Genomic DNA, 16,963 nt, shown 5'->3' on the forward strand with positions numbered 1-16,963 from the left:
ATGGGGATGGGCACTTTTGAGTTGACTTGTGTGGGATTAAAAGGTTATTAACATTTTTTGTTTTTTAGAGAGAGCATGCATGCGCTTTTGCATGCACAAGTGGGGGCGAGGGGCAGAGGGAGAGAGAATCGTAAGCAGGCTCCACTTTCAGCATGGAATAATAGAAATCTGTTATTTTACAACTTTAAAAATTATATAACAATGTAAAAAGTCTCCTGTTTCCTCCAACTGCAATTTCTGCTCTCAGAGGTAATCACTACTGTTAACAATTTGTTGTATACAAATTCATCCCTAGCTTATGATTTTTCAACTTTATGATGGTGCAAAAGTGATAGGCATTCCATGGAAACCGTACTTCGAATTTTGGGTTTAGATTTTTTCCTGGGCTAGTGATATGTGATATGATGCTCTGTCTTAATTAGCTGGGCAGTGGTAATGAGCCGCAGCTCCCAGTGAGACCTGTAATCCTGACGGTAAAGAACCAACACACTCACACCATTCTGTAACCATTTAGATGTTCAGTTTTTCACTTCCAGTACAGTATTCAGCAAACTACATGAGATATCCAACACTTTAGTATAAAATAGGCTTTGTGGTAGATGACTGTGCCCAAGTGAAGCTAATGTAGGTGTTTTGAGCACATTTAGGGTATGCTAGGCAAAGCTATGATGTTTGATCGGTTAGGTATATTCAGTGCATTTTCGACTTAACGCTATTTTCAACTTACGATGGGTTTATCTGATGTAAGCACATCCTAAGTGGAGGAAGATCTCTATATTTTTTTAACCTTACTAACATGTCATGGATGTCTTTCCATTTCATCTTTAGCTGAACCTCTTTAAAAATATTTAACAGTTTGAGGTATAATTTACATACTATAAAATCCATCCATTTAAATATATAATTCAGTGATAGTATTGAATTTACACATTTGTACAATTATCACTATAATCATATTTTAGGATACTTCTGCTACTTTAAACAAGTTCCTCTGTGGCTGTTTGTGGTCACTCCCCAGCCCCAGTCATAGATAACTGTTTATCTGCTTTCTGTCTTTATAGTTACTCTTTTTTAGAAATTTAATATAAATGGAATCCTACAACATGCATTCTTTTGTGTCTGACTTCTTTCATTTAGCATAATGTTTTTAAGGTTTATTCATGTTGTTGTACTTAACAGTTGGTGCCTTTTTCTTGCTGAGTACTATTCCATTGTATGGGTATACCACACTGATTAACCATTTGATTAAACTCTGATGGACATTTGATTTGTTTCCAGTTTGGGGGTATTATGAATAATGCTGCTATGAATATTTACATATAAACATTTATGTTGACATATGTTTTTATTTTTCTTGGGTAAATGCTTAAGTAAAATTGCTTGGTTGTATGATAAGTTATACTTAAAAACTGCCAACCTGTTTTCCCAAAGTGGCTGTATTTTCCATTCCTGCCAGCAGTGTATGAGGTTTCCACTTTCTCCCGAATTTTCTAATGCTTAGTATTGTCAGTATTTTCCAATTGTGATTTAGTTTGCCTTTTCTTAATAACTAATGATGCTGAGTATATTTCCATGTACTTATTGAACATCTGTATGTCTTCTTGGGTGATGTGTATATTTAAATCTTTTGTCCATTTTGTAATTGGGTTGTTTTTCTTTTATTATTTCAGTTTTTAGAGTTCTTTATGTATTCTATACATAGGTCTATTATAAGATGTATGAATTGCAAATATTTTCTCCAATCTGTAGCTTATCTTTTCATTTTCTTATGGTTGCATTTGAAGAGCAAAATTTAAAAATCTTCATGAAGTAAAATATATCTGTTGTTTTTCTTTTATGAGTCTTGCTTTTAAAGAAATCTTTGTCTAACTCATGTCAGAAAAATTTTCACCTACAAGTTTTGTAGTTTTATTTTATTTTTTTATTTTTTTTAAAGATTTTATTTATTTATTTGACAGAGAGAGACACAGCAAGAGAGGGAACACAAGCAGGGGGCAGTGGGAGAGGGAGAAGCAGGCTCCCCACAGAGCAGGGAGCCCGATGTGGGGCTCGATCCCAGGACCCTGGGATCATGACCTGAGCTGAAGGCAGATGCTTAACGACTGAGCCACCCAGGCGCCCCTGCAGTTTTATATTTTACATTTGGAGATATGACACATTTTGAATTAATTTTTGTGTGCATGTGAGGTAAAAGTCTAGAAGTGTAAGTTTTTTTTTTTTCTTGCATGTGAACATTTAGTTGTTCCAGCCCTATTATTGAACAGACTGTCCTTTTGCCATTGAATTGTCTTGGTACCTTTATAAAAAATTAATCAACCATAAATGTTTGGGTTTATCTCTTATATTTCTGTTCTTTTCCATTTAATCTATAAATTTATCCTATGCCAATCCCACACTAATTATATAATGATAGTTTTATATAAAGTTGAAATCAGGCAGCTTAAGTTCTCCAACTTTGTTCTTTCTTTTCAAAAATGCTTAGACTCTTCTGCATTCTTAACATTGCTACATAAATGTTAAGAGCAGCTTGTCAATTTGTAAACAATAGCAAAAAAATCCCAAATATCCAAAAACCTGCTGAAATTTTTATAGGGGTTGTGTAGAATCTGTAGATTAATTTGAGGATATTGCCATTTTCACAATGTTGAATTTTCCATTTCATGAATATAGCATATTTCTCCAATTTGTAGCTTTTTTTGTAGGAATGTTTTATAATTATTAGGGCATTGGTTTTGAATTTCTTTTGATAAATTCATTCCTGAGGGTTTTTTTTTTATGCTATTCTGAATGGAATTATTTCCTTAATTTCAGTTTTGATTTGTTAGTTGCTTGTATATAGAAATACAGTTAATTTTAATATGCTAATCTTGTATCCTGTGATCCTACTAAACTTGCTTATTACTTCTAGTAGCCTTTTTTTTTTTTTTTTTGGTAGCTATCTTAGGATTTTCTGCATATGAGATCATGTTTTCAGCAAAAAAAGACACTTGATCTTCTTTCTTTCCAGTCTGTGTGCTTTAAATTTCTTTTCTTGCCTAATTGCATTGGCTGGAAACACTAGCTGCAGGTTGAATAGAAGTGGTGAAAGAGACATTTTTCTTTGTTTATAATAGGAGGGAATATTCATTTTATCATGAAGTGTAATGTTAGCTGTAGGTTTTTGTAGATGCTCTTTATCAGGTGTGGAATTTCCCTTGTCTCTGGGTTTATTTGTTTTGTTTTTCTCTCTTTTTCTGCATCTGTTGAGATGACCATTTGGTATTTGTGCTTTATTCTATTAATATGTATAATACATTAATTGATTTATGGATATAAAATCAACTTTGCATTCCTGGGATAACCCCACGTGGTCATAGTATATAATACATGTTTTGTAGTTAATATTTTATTAAGGATTTTTACACCTATTTTCATGGCAGATACTGGCCCATAGTGTTCTTTGCTTTTGCTGTCTTTGTTTGGCTTTGATATGAGAGTAGTGCTGGCCATGTAGAATTTGTTGGAAAATGTTCCCTCCTTCACTTTATCCTAAACAAGTTTGTGAAGGAATGGAATTATTTCTTCCTTGAATGTTTAACAGAATTTGCCAGTGGAGCCATCTGGTCCTAGAGATTTTTGTTTTGTTTTATTTTGTATTTGTGGGAATGTTTTAAATACAATTTTGATTTTTCAAGAATAAATCCTTCTCAAAAATTAAATGTTTGATTTTTCAAGAATAAATAAATGTGGCTTTATTCACATTCCATAGCCCCCAAATGGTTGTTTTTGATTATTTTGTCCAGCTTGATACTTTTATTTTGCTAAAAGAATTTGCCACCTCCCTTCAGAGTACCACACTCAGAAGCTACTTCTCTACGTCTTTTTAATGGCTGTACAATATTCCATTTTGCAGATGTACCATAATCTAATGAAAAATAGTTTTTCCAAATTTTAAAAATATTCTTAAATAGTGATACAGTTAAATTTAATCCACATATAACTTATGCTAGTAATTCACTAAAGTAGGTTCCTAGAAGTGAGTTGGCTGGGCAAAAGTTAGATGCACATTTTTAATTTTAATAAATACTCTAAAGTTATTCTGCAAAATTTGTACCAAATTATTACACAGTTAGAATAATGTAAGAGAAGGTCCACTTCTCTCTATCTGCCACTACTGTATACTGTTAATCTTATATATATTTGCCAATGTGAAAGGCAAAGATTGGTGTGTTTTTATTTGCATTAATTTATTTAAGTGGAGTTGGGAATCTTTTTTTATGCTCTTTGACTATTTCTTTTTATTTTATGAAGTGACTTGCCGTGTCCTTTGCTTGATTTACAATTAGATTGGTTGTCTTTGTCTTACTAATTTATAGGATCTTCTGTTATTTTAGTTATATGAAACTTCTTTCTGTTTTCTGTTGTAAATATTTATTCAATTTAGCCATTCACTTTTTTTCTAGTCATAACTGTTTTCAGTCTTTTAAAAGCCTGTCTTGTAATTTATGTTTTTGTTTGTTTTTAAAACAGCAAGTTGTACAAGGGATTGATGTAAACCAAATCCGAGGGCTTGGGTTTGATGCCACGTGTTCTCTGGTGGTTTTGGATAAGCAGTTTCGTCCTTTACCAGTAAACCATGAAGGTAGGACCTTTCCACTTTCTTTCCCTGGTGGTGGGAGACTGGCTGGGCCCCAGGTGTAACACGAGGTCAGATGTCTCTTATTGCCAAGGGTGAGATTTAGTGGTGGAGCACGGAGGCCAGAATCATGTCCTGGAGGTTACCTGGTTGGAGAACTGTTGGTGGCAGTGGTGACATGGGGGCTGGATTAGGGAGAGACTTGGCTCACTAATGCACAGAGCCACAGTGGAGAGCTCACTGAAGGAAGGACATAGGTGAGCCAAGTCCATTTAAAGGAAATAGAATAAAGTAGACAGGACCATGCATCACACAGAAGCTGGAAACAGATTGGCCTCTTTGTTTTCAGTAGCCAGACCAAAGGACATTCCCACTTAATGACATTGTCCTAATAGAGACTTGTGAGTATAATAATGAGCTGTTCAAATGTATGTGCCACTTGGGTTCACCATCAGACGTTTTTCATGGGTCAAGGTCTATCCCTCTTGGAAAATTTTAGCAAGTAGCACAACACTGAGGTTGCAAACCCAAAAGCCCATAGTAGTGGGTGGGTAATGAAAATGAGTAAAGTGGGACAGGTTTGAAAAAAAACCAATAGCACATGTGTGGAGATAAATTTCAACTCATTTTTAGCCTTTTCATGAGCAGAAGACATTTGGGAGTGGTGGAGAACACAGCACAGTGGAAATTGCATGTTCCATCTAAGGAGTGTGGCTCTAGGCATCGTCAGCGAGTTGTTGCCAAGATAGCCATTGCAAATGTCTTTTAGGCCAAGATTGTGTTTGAGAACCCTCCGCAGTGGACACTGCTGTCGCAGTGCCCTTCTTAACAGGTGGCTATGGATACCAGGGTACACCAGGACACCATGGAACTGGAGTCAGGAACGTCCTGGATCTCAGCTCTGTTCATGCTGAGTCATGACACCTTGAGTGAGTCACTTTCCCTCTGCATTTTCTGAAAGAATTGGAATAATGAACCAAAGCTTTGCTGTGAGGATTGAGAGCCTGACACCTGAATGCTCAGAAACATTTCTTCCATCCGATCATGAATTCCTAAAAAGAGAATGTGTCCCACTCACTTTTATGGACCTAATTCATAGAATAGTGATTTATATAAATTACATGTGCTGGAAAAAGTATGCAAGTGGATGAATGGTTAGAACACAGTGCTAAGGATGTCCATCTTTCTACACACACACACACACACACACACACACACACACACACACACACACACACACACACACACACACACACAGACTTTTCCCCCTTTTTGCCACATTTATTAGCACCTCCCATTGCCAAGCCCTGTCTCATTAAGTGTTGGGATGTCAAAGACAAACATGAATGTTCCCTGTTCTCAGTGGCTGATCACTGGCTCGCCTGGCATTGTTCTGGCCTAGGAGGGCAGAACAGCCCCAATCTGGGCCACTTCAGAAAGCACAGACTGAAGAAATGGGCCTGAGCTAGCAGACCTCAGCTTGCAGCAGCAATAAGCACTCTCCAGTTATGAGATATGGACAGCCATGGATCTGGCCCCTTGGGGAGGCTGTCAGCGCTTCCTTGATTGACTTGCTTTCAGTTGTGACCAAGTGATGGTCTCTTAGGGATGCTGTTGGATGAGTTCTCATTTGGGGTGGACTTTAGATGTTAACAGCCCTAGGTTCCAAGGGCTCTAACCTCTGATCTGCTAAAATGCATGGTTTTTAATTCTGGCTTTATATTAGAATCAACCTAGGATCTTTTAAAGTCCCCAATTCATGAGCCTTACCTCCAAGATTTGTATTTGCTTGGCTTGTGGTGAGAGGAGGGCATCAGTATTGTCAAAGTTTCCTCCATAGTTCTGGTGTGTGGAGAGAATCACTGGGTGCAGCTGAATGGGCAGCTAAGATACCAGGAACAAGAAAGAACACTTGAAGTGGAAGAGAAGAGTTCCTTGTTAAGCCTGCTTACATATGCACCCTCTCTGGGTGCCATCTTTTTTCTCATTGCAGGTGGAATTGCCTCCTGTTAACAGGCCTTCTATTAAAACGGTAGTTAGGTTGCAACCCAAATTATAAGTGTTGAAATAATTTTACTCCACCAAAAAGGTTAAAATGTACCCATTCATCAAATGCATCCAGCAGCATGTGCCCCTTACCAGCTTCTTGCCTTTCAACGGGTTCTATTAAGGTTAGATTTTATCTGAAATGGATTATCTTGTGCTAGAAAATGAAATTTGAATTTTAAAGGTGACTCAAAGGTTGTTTCAAGACTTCTTATGCCTGCATGGCAGTGAACAGCTCTTGGTTAACTGGAGTAATTGTGAGGAGCAGGCAGTGAGGTCAGGAAATTAACCAACACCATTTAAAGGCAAACCCACAACACTGGCAAAAATATAAAGATGGTAACAAAAAAAAGGAAAGGGAAAAAACCCCAAGTAAATTAAGTACAGTAGTTTAAGAACATTAATCATGACTACATCATAAAATATTCTCATTTTAGCCTCTTCTTGTTTGATCTTCTTTCCTTTGGAGATTAGACAGCCCCCGGTTGGACCGTGGAGCCAGTGCTGCCTGCTTCCAACTCTGTAATGCCCCCTAACTCACAGCACAACTCTGCTTGGGTCATCCCAGCCGCAGGAGCTCTTGGGAGCAAGAAGCAAGGGTGGTAATTCAGGGTCGGGGAGGGAGTTATCACTTAGGCTACTCTGCAATAGAAACCTAATATTGAGATGTTTTTGCTAATTCTTAGTGATTTCCCACAAGCATACCTCCTGTGAGACATTCAGAATGTTAATTGAATGAATACATGGATGAATAATCTGCCCATGGGTAAACTGACTATATAACCCAAATTCTGCTCTAGCAGTTGCTTTTTTTTTTTAATTTTTTAAAAGATTTTATTTATTTATTTGACAGAGAGAGACACAGCGAGAGAGGGAACACAAGTAGGGGGAGTGGGAGAGGGAGAGCAGGCTCCCCACTGAGCAGGGAGCCCGATGTGGGGCTCGATCCCAGGACCCTCGGATCATGACCTGAGCTGAAGGCAGCTGCTTAACGACTGAGCCACCCAGGCGCCCCTAGCAGTTGCTTTTAATTCTCTTAAAACATGACACTTTCTAAGGCCTGTGCTTTGTTTCACGTGCTGACCCTTTCATGTTAGAGCCTCCTTCCTCACTGTCTTCACCTGGCTGACCAGCGGCCAGTCATTTTCAGAACTAAATGAAAGCTTCCCTGCCTTCTGGAAGCTCTCTGTGCAGCCTCGGGCTCAGCTGTGCATAGCCGCCTCTGTGCTCCATGTCCCACTTCTGTTCTGACTGTTGACTTACCTGGGAGACTGGCTTTGTCCGTCCAGCCACATGCTGCATATAGGCAGGACTGTGGCATATTCCTCCCGGCATCCCAGCACCCTGCACTGTGCCTGGCAGGTAACAGGTGCTCAGTGAGAGATTAAATGAGCTTTCAGTGGAGTCCTTTATTTGTGATTTTCTATAAGAACTGGAAAATGATTAACTTCCTATTTTTTGTTCACAATGCGAATCATTAATAGATAATCTTCATATATATATGTAATAAGCTAATAGAGTCTCACAGTTTCATTGTGCGGTTCTGTGTTTTGAGAGCCTCTTCCTGTAGAGGCAGTAGGAGCTGGAAAGTCGTTCCAGTTGAAAGTTCAGTGACAGGTGTTTTTGTCTTGAAGCTGCTGCAGTTGCATTTATACAATATTTAGGAAGCAGTATTGACATTGTTCCCCCCCTTTTTTTTTTTAGATTTATTTATTTGAGAGGGAGAGAGAGCACATGGAGGGGAGAGGCAGAGGGAGAGGGGGAGAGAATCTTAAGCAGACTCTGTGCTGAGCGTGGAGCCCGTGGTGGGACTTGATCCCATGACCCTGAGATCATGAGCTGAGCGGAAACCAAGAGTTAGATGCTTAGCCAGCTGCTCCACCCAGGTGCCCTGACATTGTCCCCCTTAACACGCACACATACACACATGCATGTGTATGCATGTGTGCACTTGTGTGTGTGTTTACCTACACACCCACAGTCTGATTCTGTGATGTTTCTGGGATGAGACCTGGACATCAATGTTTTTAAAACTACCCTGGGTGGTTCTAATGTGCAAGGAGGGTTGAGATCCAAAACTTTAAGCAGTGATATTATACAGTATAATCACTCAGCTATTTAAAAATAAATCTTAGGGGCACCTGGGTGGCTCAGTCGTTAAGCATCTGCCTTCGGCTCGGGTCATGATCCCAGGATTCTGGAATCGAGCCCCGCATCGGGGTCCCTGCTCAACGGGGAGTCTGCTACTCCCTCTCCCTCTGTCTCTCCTCCCTGCTTGTGCGCTCTCTCTCTCTCTTGCTCACCCTCAAATAAATAAAATCTTAAAAAAGAAACCAAACAAATCTTAGATGTCTCTCTGGAAGGTTTCAGGTATTTCCTCTTATTTTCCAAGTATTACTGTTGTTTGAGGAGCTTCTGTGGGACCTGAACCCCCCAGCAGGCAAAGCTGAGACTGAGTCCTTGCCTCATCATGGTGATGATGAACTGACTTCCATATTTTCTTAGGTTGGCATTTTTTTTTCTTTAAGTTTTAAAGATTCTTTTTCAGAGACATGGCAAAATAAGGAAAATAAAATTCGTAGCCTCTTGTGTACCCACTACTGAGGATAAAGAGATGAAAATTTGCCATCTTTACCACAGACTTTTTTTAAGGGAAGAACTACTTGAAGCTTTGACTCATGTCCACACCCCCCCCGCCCCCGCACCTGGCAGGTGACCAGGCTGCTGTAGTTGGTGTTCACAAACACGTTGTTGCTGTGCTTTCCCAACATATGTGTCTACCCTCAACAACAAACAATATATATGGTGTTTAAAAATATCCCAGCTGGTAGCATTATTCATGTTGATATGTGTAGCTTGAGTTTAAGTTTGTTGTACCAATTTATTTATCCATTCTCTCAGCACAGATCTGTTTCAAAGCACGCTATATGCTTTTCCAAGCTGTGAGATAGGAGGCATGTCTTAAATCTTGGAGTCAGTTTGTCATGGAAAACGACCCAGGTCAGAGTTGTTTTGAGGATTAAGTGAGATGCGAATAAAATGTTTAGCACAGGGCTTTGGGCACGCACACACACATACACACACAGAGCTTTATAAACATTTGTTATTAGCAAAGATATATAATTGCTACAGCTCTTCTGCAATTGCAGAATAATGTGTGAAGGGCCTGGTTCAATTACTGTTGGGTCCCCTTTTATCTTTCCCTTTTATTATCTCCCAGTTTATTCATTTCTGCTCTCTGCATTTTGCCATCCAGGAAGCAGAGGACTGTAAAAAGAATATTGGCTTGCCCATTAGTACATGAGGAATTAATTGAGGCCGTGGAAGGGAGAAAGGGACAGTTTGTTCCTTTGTGGGCTGCAGGATGGTAGAGGTCGGATGTGAGGTGCATGCTTGTGCTCCCTTTCCAGCTGGTTTTAAATTCTGTTTCTTTTTTCTTCTTCTTCTTGAGAGCCTACTATGTGATAGGTACTTGCCTTTATGCGCATTGCCTTGTTCGGTGAATGAAAAATCTCAATTAACCCTTAAATGCTATTAGGTGTTGTTATCCCTGTTTTCTAGGTAAGGACACTTAGGCTAAGAAAAATTTAATGACTCTTGTGATGTATCTCCACCTGTAACTGAAATAGTGCGCGTTCCCCATGAGGTCCGCCTGATCCCCAAACTGAAAATAATTCCATTGCTTCCCACTCTGAGAGAGGGGGATAAAACAGCTAAGTTAACTGATTTTAATCAAAGTGACTAGAAGAAGTGGGGCTATAAGCAGATAAAAGCCATCGTATGGATGTAGTTGGCGTGTTATATTGGATATATTATTCTGTTGAAGTGTCTGTCCAAACAGCTCTAAAAAAGCCAACGTATTGTTTTAGGCTTACTTCATAGGCTCTTTTCCCGAAGATAGACCCAGAAAAGGTTTTCTGGAACAGAAGGGATAGGACAGGAGGGGAAGAAGTTGGGAGAGAATGAATGAGAATCTAATTAATTGGTAGATCTCAACCGGTTTTAATGTCGACATTTGACCCTGGGGTGACACTTAAAGGACACATCGCACCAAGGCAAATTCAAGGCTTGGGTGGAATGTACTAATTCATGTTGGTGGTAGCCCTCTCCCTTGCTGTTGCTGATGTATGAAATTATAGTAGTTGTGCAGATTGGTGCCCTTGGGATTCTGGAAGTGCCCCCTTGAAATAGAAGGCTAAGATTATGCGTGTGTCTTCCCCTCTCTCGTTTCTGCTAGGGGATCCCCGCCGAAATATCATCATGTGGCTGGACCACCGGGCGGTCAGTCAGGTCCACAGGATCAACGAAACCAAGCACAGTGTCCTGCGGTGTGTTGGCGGTGTGATGTCCGTGGAGATGCAGGCCCCGAAGCTTCTGTGGCTCAAGGAGGTGAGCGCCTAGGGTGCAGTGAGCATGCTAATCACAGCCGGGGATTCTGCTGATGTCGGATCCATCTGTACCAGGCGCCGTGCTAAAGTCTGTTACGTTTGATTTTTCCCAGCAGCTCTCTGACGAAGGTTGATCCCAATTTATTGATTACGTTGCAGTTAAATCATTCCTGTTTTTAGGTGCTAACTTTAGGCAGGCACAGTGATAAGTGTTTGACACATTATCTTTTTGAATCCTAGCAGCCACCTTATGAAGGTAGGGGTTGTCTCTTTTTGCGGGGAGGGGGTGAGGGTTTTCTGTAGACAAGAAAACTAAAGCTAATAGAGATTAACCAGCTCACCCAAAATGACATGATAAGTATGTGGCAGAGCCAGCGTTGGAACCTGAGACTGGTTGACTCCAAAATCAGTTCTCTTAATATCCAGGACTCTCCTGGAGTTCAGAGGCTGATTACCATTCAATAGAAAGTAGCAGAGCTGGGCTTTAAGTCCACATCTTCTGACCAGAACCTTCTTTCCCTGTGCACTGTATCCCCCGAGGATTAATCTGACCTTGGTGGCATGTTGGGTTTTTCATGTCACCTGAACTTGAGTTTCCATGTCCTTGAGTGATACGGTGATCTCTGGATGGAGCCCTTGTATGTGGTTCCTGTTTCCAGATGTTCAGATCCATTATGAACTGTGGATAATGGTGATGTCAGCTTCATGGTGCCCAGTAGGGATGGATGTGTGAGAAAGTTCAAGTCCTCTGGGAACCTCAGGGACTTGAAAATCCCTAGGTGGTCTGGTGAGGAGAGAATCCATCTAATTAGTAAGACCTGGCATGATTCATTTACTGGCTCTGGGGTTTCAGGTGATCTGAGTCTTCGATTACTCAAAATGTATATGGGGGTGAGGGGAGTGTAAGGGTGCTGAGGAGGTGTCCCTGGATTGCCACTGAGAGCAGAAGAGACAGAAGCAAAGAGGGCATCAGTAATCAAGGGAGGTTTGGCTTGTTACCTGGTTAGCATATTGAGCTGTTGTGTAAGCTTTAATTTGCAAAAAGCCTTCTATATTTATTAAGAGTCTGAAAACACAGAGCGTTTTAGGAGTCAGGGGTTTCTGACCCTACTGGCATCACCTTATGTGACTTTGAGCAAAGCATTTCTCATCCCAGGCCTCACTTTGTCCATCTATAAAGTGAGAGAGCTGGTCTGAACCAGTTTGAAACGTGATATAAACATATCCTGAAATACCAATCAGAATATAGAACTACTCCACACTGCCCACACCTTCTGCTTTGTGTTCTGTAGACGTTAATTGATTTAATCTTAGCAAGCTCTGCCTGATAGACAGCATGGGAAACTGAGGCTGACAGAGATAGCAGCGTGATTTTCCTAAACAGATGGCAGAGACAGAATTTAAACCCATGTCTGCTGGCCTTCAAATCCCAGCTCGCCCCATCATGTTATGCTGCACTGAAATCCCTCTTTAAAGTGTGTCACTTAGGGTAGGACCAGGAACAGGGGAAGTGGTGTTTTTAAACCAGCCTAAACACGCTGCAAGGGAACAGATGGGTTGGATACATCACACCCTTCTTGGCCACAGGTAAGGAAGAGCTGTACTGAATTAAGGGAGGAGGATCAGGTAGGTGGTCATTGGTACATCCTCAGGGCCTTATTGAGCACCTGCTTCATGGCTGGCTTGGGGCTGTATATCCCAGGAGGTCTGAATACACATCTGGTGTGAACCTCTCTGGATGCTCAGCACTGTGTGCTTGAGATCAAACTGTACTAAATAAAGCACATAGAAAATAATTAGGTTCTAGATTGCATGGCAGTCAGTGATTATGACCTCCAGAGACTGACCATCCATCCATCTATCTAATCAGTTCCATTTCAGAGTTTTCTGAGAAAGGCCTGAAACATTATCTCATCGTGTATTTAACTACCTGATGGTTGAGCCTCAAATCGGTTTTTAAAATTTCTTAAATTTATTTTTATTTATTTATTTTTGGTAAACACATACAGGAATCCATGCTGAGAATTCCTTTGATTTTTTATCATGATTGCAAATTCAAATAAAAGATATTGTCTAATACCAGTTTTAGCATTTTCTCCTTAAAGCCTGACCCAGATGGCTTATGACCCTTTTCTGACTTGAAGGTGTAAATGAATCATCTAGGGATCTTGTTAAACTGTAGATTTCTGATTTAGTACTCCTGGGGTAGGGACTGAGAATTGGCGTTTCTGACAAGCTTCCAGGCGATGCTGATGTTGCTGGCCCAGAGACTTACAAAACCACTTCTAGTTCGAAAATCTCTGTGCTTTATATCCTGAAGAGCACCTATTTGTGGAGAATCAGGAGACGGTACCTTCTTTTGAATGGGGCTATGGGAGACTGGGGTACCAGGAAGTTAGATACTTTCAAAGAGTTGTTCAACAGCACATCAGAATCAGTGTGACTCTGTGCTAAGCTCATGGGGCTGTCATTTCTTTACTCCCTTATTTGCTCTTTAATTCACCAAATATTAACTGAGGTTCTGCTCTGACCCAGCAGTGTCACAGGCACTGGGGACACAAGCACGAAGAGCACTCAGGCTTACCCTTGAGGGGCCCAGTGTCCTCTGGGGCAGTGGTGGGGAAGCAAAGGGGGGGTTTGGGTGGAGGAAAGAGACACGGAACCAGAACTGTCCGAAGATGTTCTAAGCACCTTGATAAAGGAATATGCAAAGTGCTTTCGGAGAAAAGAATTTGCTTCCGGGAGGAGTTCTTGAAGATGAGTCTCAAGATAGGAGTGGAGGTTTTGCCTAATAGAGAAGACAGGGAGTAAATTCTAGAGAAAGACTATGGTTCATTTTTGGTAAGGTACGTAGGTCCTGGGATGAGAGCCCAGGATGCTTCTCTGAGTGTAGTAGGAGATGAGGCCAGGTAAGTAGCCTGGGCTCAGTTTGTTAAGGGCTTATTTGGTGATAGATGGTTTTTAAGCAAGGGGGAGGGAATGTCTTAGATACCTTTGGCAGGGATGAAGAGACTGGATTAGGGGTGAGGAAATGTGTGTGTGTGGGAGTAAGAACCAGTTTTCATACTTTCCGGATTATAACACTTTGTTGGCTTTGCTTTGCTCTTAGGATAAATTCCAAAATTTGTAACACAGCCCAGAAGATGGTATGTGATATCATTTTCACCTCCCCCTTTCTGCTTACTGTGTGTCCCTTACCTTGCTCACTCTATCCACCGGGACCCCATCAGGGTGTCTCAAACATGCTCTGTTCTTTGCCACCTCCATCTTGACTAGGGGTTGGCAAACTCCAGTGCATGGGCCACATCTAGCCTGCTGCTTGCTTGGGATGTTTTGGGAGCAAAGAATGGATTTTACTTAAAATGGTTGAAAAAGGATTCAAAAGGAGAACGATGTTTTGTAACTTGTGAAAATTATGTGAAATTCAGATTTTCAGGGCCACAAAGTTTTATTGAAACACAGCCACACTCATTCATTTATGTTTTGTCTGTGGCTGCTTTTGCATCACATTTACACCTTCAAGACAAATGCATCACAGTGACAGAGCTGAGTAGTTGAGACAGAGACTGTGTGCCTACAAGGCTGAAAATATTTACTCTGTAGACCGTTAGAGAAAAGTTTGCTGACCCCTGGTCTTGGTGATGTGATGCTGTCCTTTCTGCCCCTGAATATTCTTCCCTCTACTCAACACCGATCCTAACTTATCATTCAGGTTTCAGCTTTACTGTTATGTCTTCAGCAAAGCCTTGCCTGACTCTCCAATAAATTAGAGATCTCTTTCCATTGCCCTCTTACTTCACTGTATCTTTCTTAAATTGTAGTGATGTATTATTTTGTATGATGATTTGCATGGTGCTTGGGTCTTCCCACCACTGTAATCCATGGGGGGATGGAGAGCCTATCCGTTTTGTTCATGGCTGTTTCACTATCCCTAATCAGCCTGCCGTATAGTAGGTAGTCAGTAAGTAGTTTCGAGTAGGGGCTCGGTAAGGGGCTTTTGCAGTCCCCCAGGTGAGAAGTCATGAGGCGTGAAGTAGGCACTGTGGGGTGGAGAGGAGATAGGTTCCAGAATTTTTAAAGCATACTATCAGCAGGATATGGAGGCCGATTGGCTATGAGAAGCGAGCGAGATGGCAGAGTCAGAGCTGACCACTCACTTTAGTACCGCTGTCATTCGTGGGCTCCTTGTCCTTAGCCTGGAATCTGATGACATGGGGAGTCGGGCAGAATCTGGAGTTCAGACTTCCCAGAAGACCCAAGTGATAGACTAGGACCACCGCAGCTCTTGGGCAAAGTCACGCAGGTCCTGGTTCTGCAATGTGGAATTTTAATCATGTCCTTTACATTTAAAATTTGTGTGTTTCAGGTTGATGTATGTCTCCTTAATAAGAATTGTCAGATAAAAGGAGAAATGCCATTTGAATTTTTCATAACCCCCAGCAGTCTGGCTTTTCCATTTGGTCTCAATGATTCTGACTCTCATCTTAATGAAGGCCAAATGTAAATTAAGTTCTGTCAAGGCTGGAACAGCTGGAGTCTCCTATCTTTATAAACATGAAACATTGCAGGGTAACAAGGTGCAGACTGGGGAAGGTCAAGAGAGTTAAGGGCTGATGCCGATCCTGACAGCTCAGTGTTAATGGAAGATAATTAACTGGTGTGTAGGGGCTTCGTGGGGATCTTCCAATCCGACTTTTAACTCATTTCCTCTTTTTGCCATTGTCAGCAGAACAGAAAGCTAATCATTTTATAGTTTGAGATTTTCATTGTTCTTTCCCAACTGGAACCAACTGGCTGGAATGTCCGAGGATTTTGTTGATGGGTTTAGAAGATCTGTCTGCCCCCGCCTCCCCCATCTCTCCCCAGTTCATGCCTCTGTGCTTCTGTTCCCCTGATAGCGTGCTGGGAAAATGAAGAAATGATTCTCTGGTTCTAATGTGCCTCTTGCTGTATATGTAGATTCTTTGGAGGAAGCTGGGAGTTGGGATGCCTAGAGAGGTGGTTTGATAACTAACTGTTAGCTGTGGAAGGTGTGAGTGGAGTGCTTTTTGTGAGAACTATTGAAAGAAAACAAAACAAAACTCCATGAGAGGTCAGGAAAGCCTGGTTCTCTTCCTTTCTGTGAAGTAAGAGGCTTGTCCCAGCTCATTTTTAGTTCCTTGTCTGGCCTCATTCTTTCCTTCTTCTTGACTGTATAATAACATCTATTATCTTAGATTTTTTCTTGCTTGAAATTCTGTGGAAGATAATGTTAATTTCCTTTCTTTGAAATATACCATTTCTTTTTTAATGGCAAGTATGGTGGGAACTACAGTCTTTCTCTGTGAGTTACTCTGGCTTTAAATTGCATGTATAGGCCTATTATTGTTCACTCACATTCATCAGACCTTAGCAGTAGAGCTGATATAAGATATTGGGGAAATTTGGGGGATAAATCGCAGTTCTGTAACAGAAGTAAAGTACAGGATTTGAAGCCAGACACACTTGGATTTAAATCACTCTCTGCCATTTACCAATTCTGGGACCTCAGACGAATGAAATCAACTTCTCTGAGTCTCACAGTGTTGAGCTGTAAAATGAGAATAGTAGTGTCAGCCTTGTGGAACTATTATAATTTAGTTGGATATTTGTAAAGCACTTTATGCAAGTAGATATTCAGATAGTAGTTACATCTTCACTTCCATTGTATTTTTAAAAAAAAAGTTTGTTCTACTGATGGTCATGTCAGTAATGTCCTATCACCAACTGAAAGAATTTTAAAAACTAGAATATCTTATTTCATGTAGTTGGCTGTAATGAGTGGTATTTTTCCTGTTTGACTAATAGCTAAGGAAAGCATCTAAAAACCACCATGAGGTTGTCAGAGACAATCATAGAAAATATCCAGTACAATAGTACAAAACATATTTTCAAA

The 16,963-nt window shown here is 40.7% G+C and overlaps 1 protein-coding gene across 16 annotated transcripts in view; it reads left to right on the forward strand.

Moving 5' to 3' along the window:
- FGGY (FGGY carbohydrate kinase domain containing) overlaps positions 1-16,963 on the forward strand; it is a 387,087-nt gene that overhangs the window by 26,301 nt on the left and 343,823 nt on the right. For 10 of the 16 annotated variants that reach the window (XM_081818507.1, XM_081818506.1, XM_081818515.1 and 7 more), the window contains 2 exons: positions 4,510-4,621; positions 10,899-11,050. The exons of 3 other annotated variants lie outside the window; for them this stretch is intronic. In XM_081818507.1, the coding sequence (XP_081674633.1) occupies positions 4,510-4,621; positions 10,899-11,050 (264 nt within the window). Of the gene's footprint in view, positions 1-4,509; positions 4,622-5,384; positions 5,545-10,898; positions 11,051-16,963 lie in introns of those variants that run through there. 3 more of the 16 variants (XM_081818517.1, XM_081818519.1, XM_081818523.1) reach the window with 3 other exon arrangements.

This window comes from Leptonychotes weddellii, chromosome 4 (assembly GCF_054177405.1).
Source record: "Leptonychotes weddellii isolate Sample4059 chromosome 4, ASM5417740v2, whole genome shotgun sequence".
Lineage (NCBI taxonomy): Eukaryota > Metazoa > Chordata > Mammalia > Carnivora > Phocidae > Leptonychotes > Leptonychotes weddellii.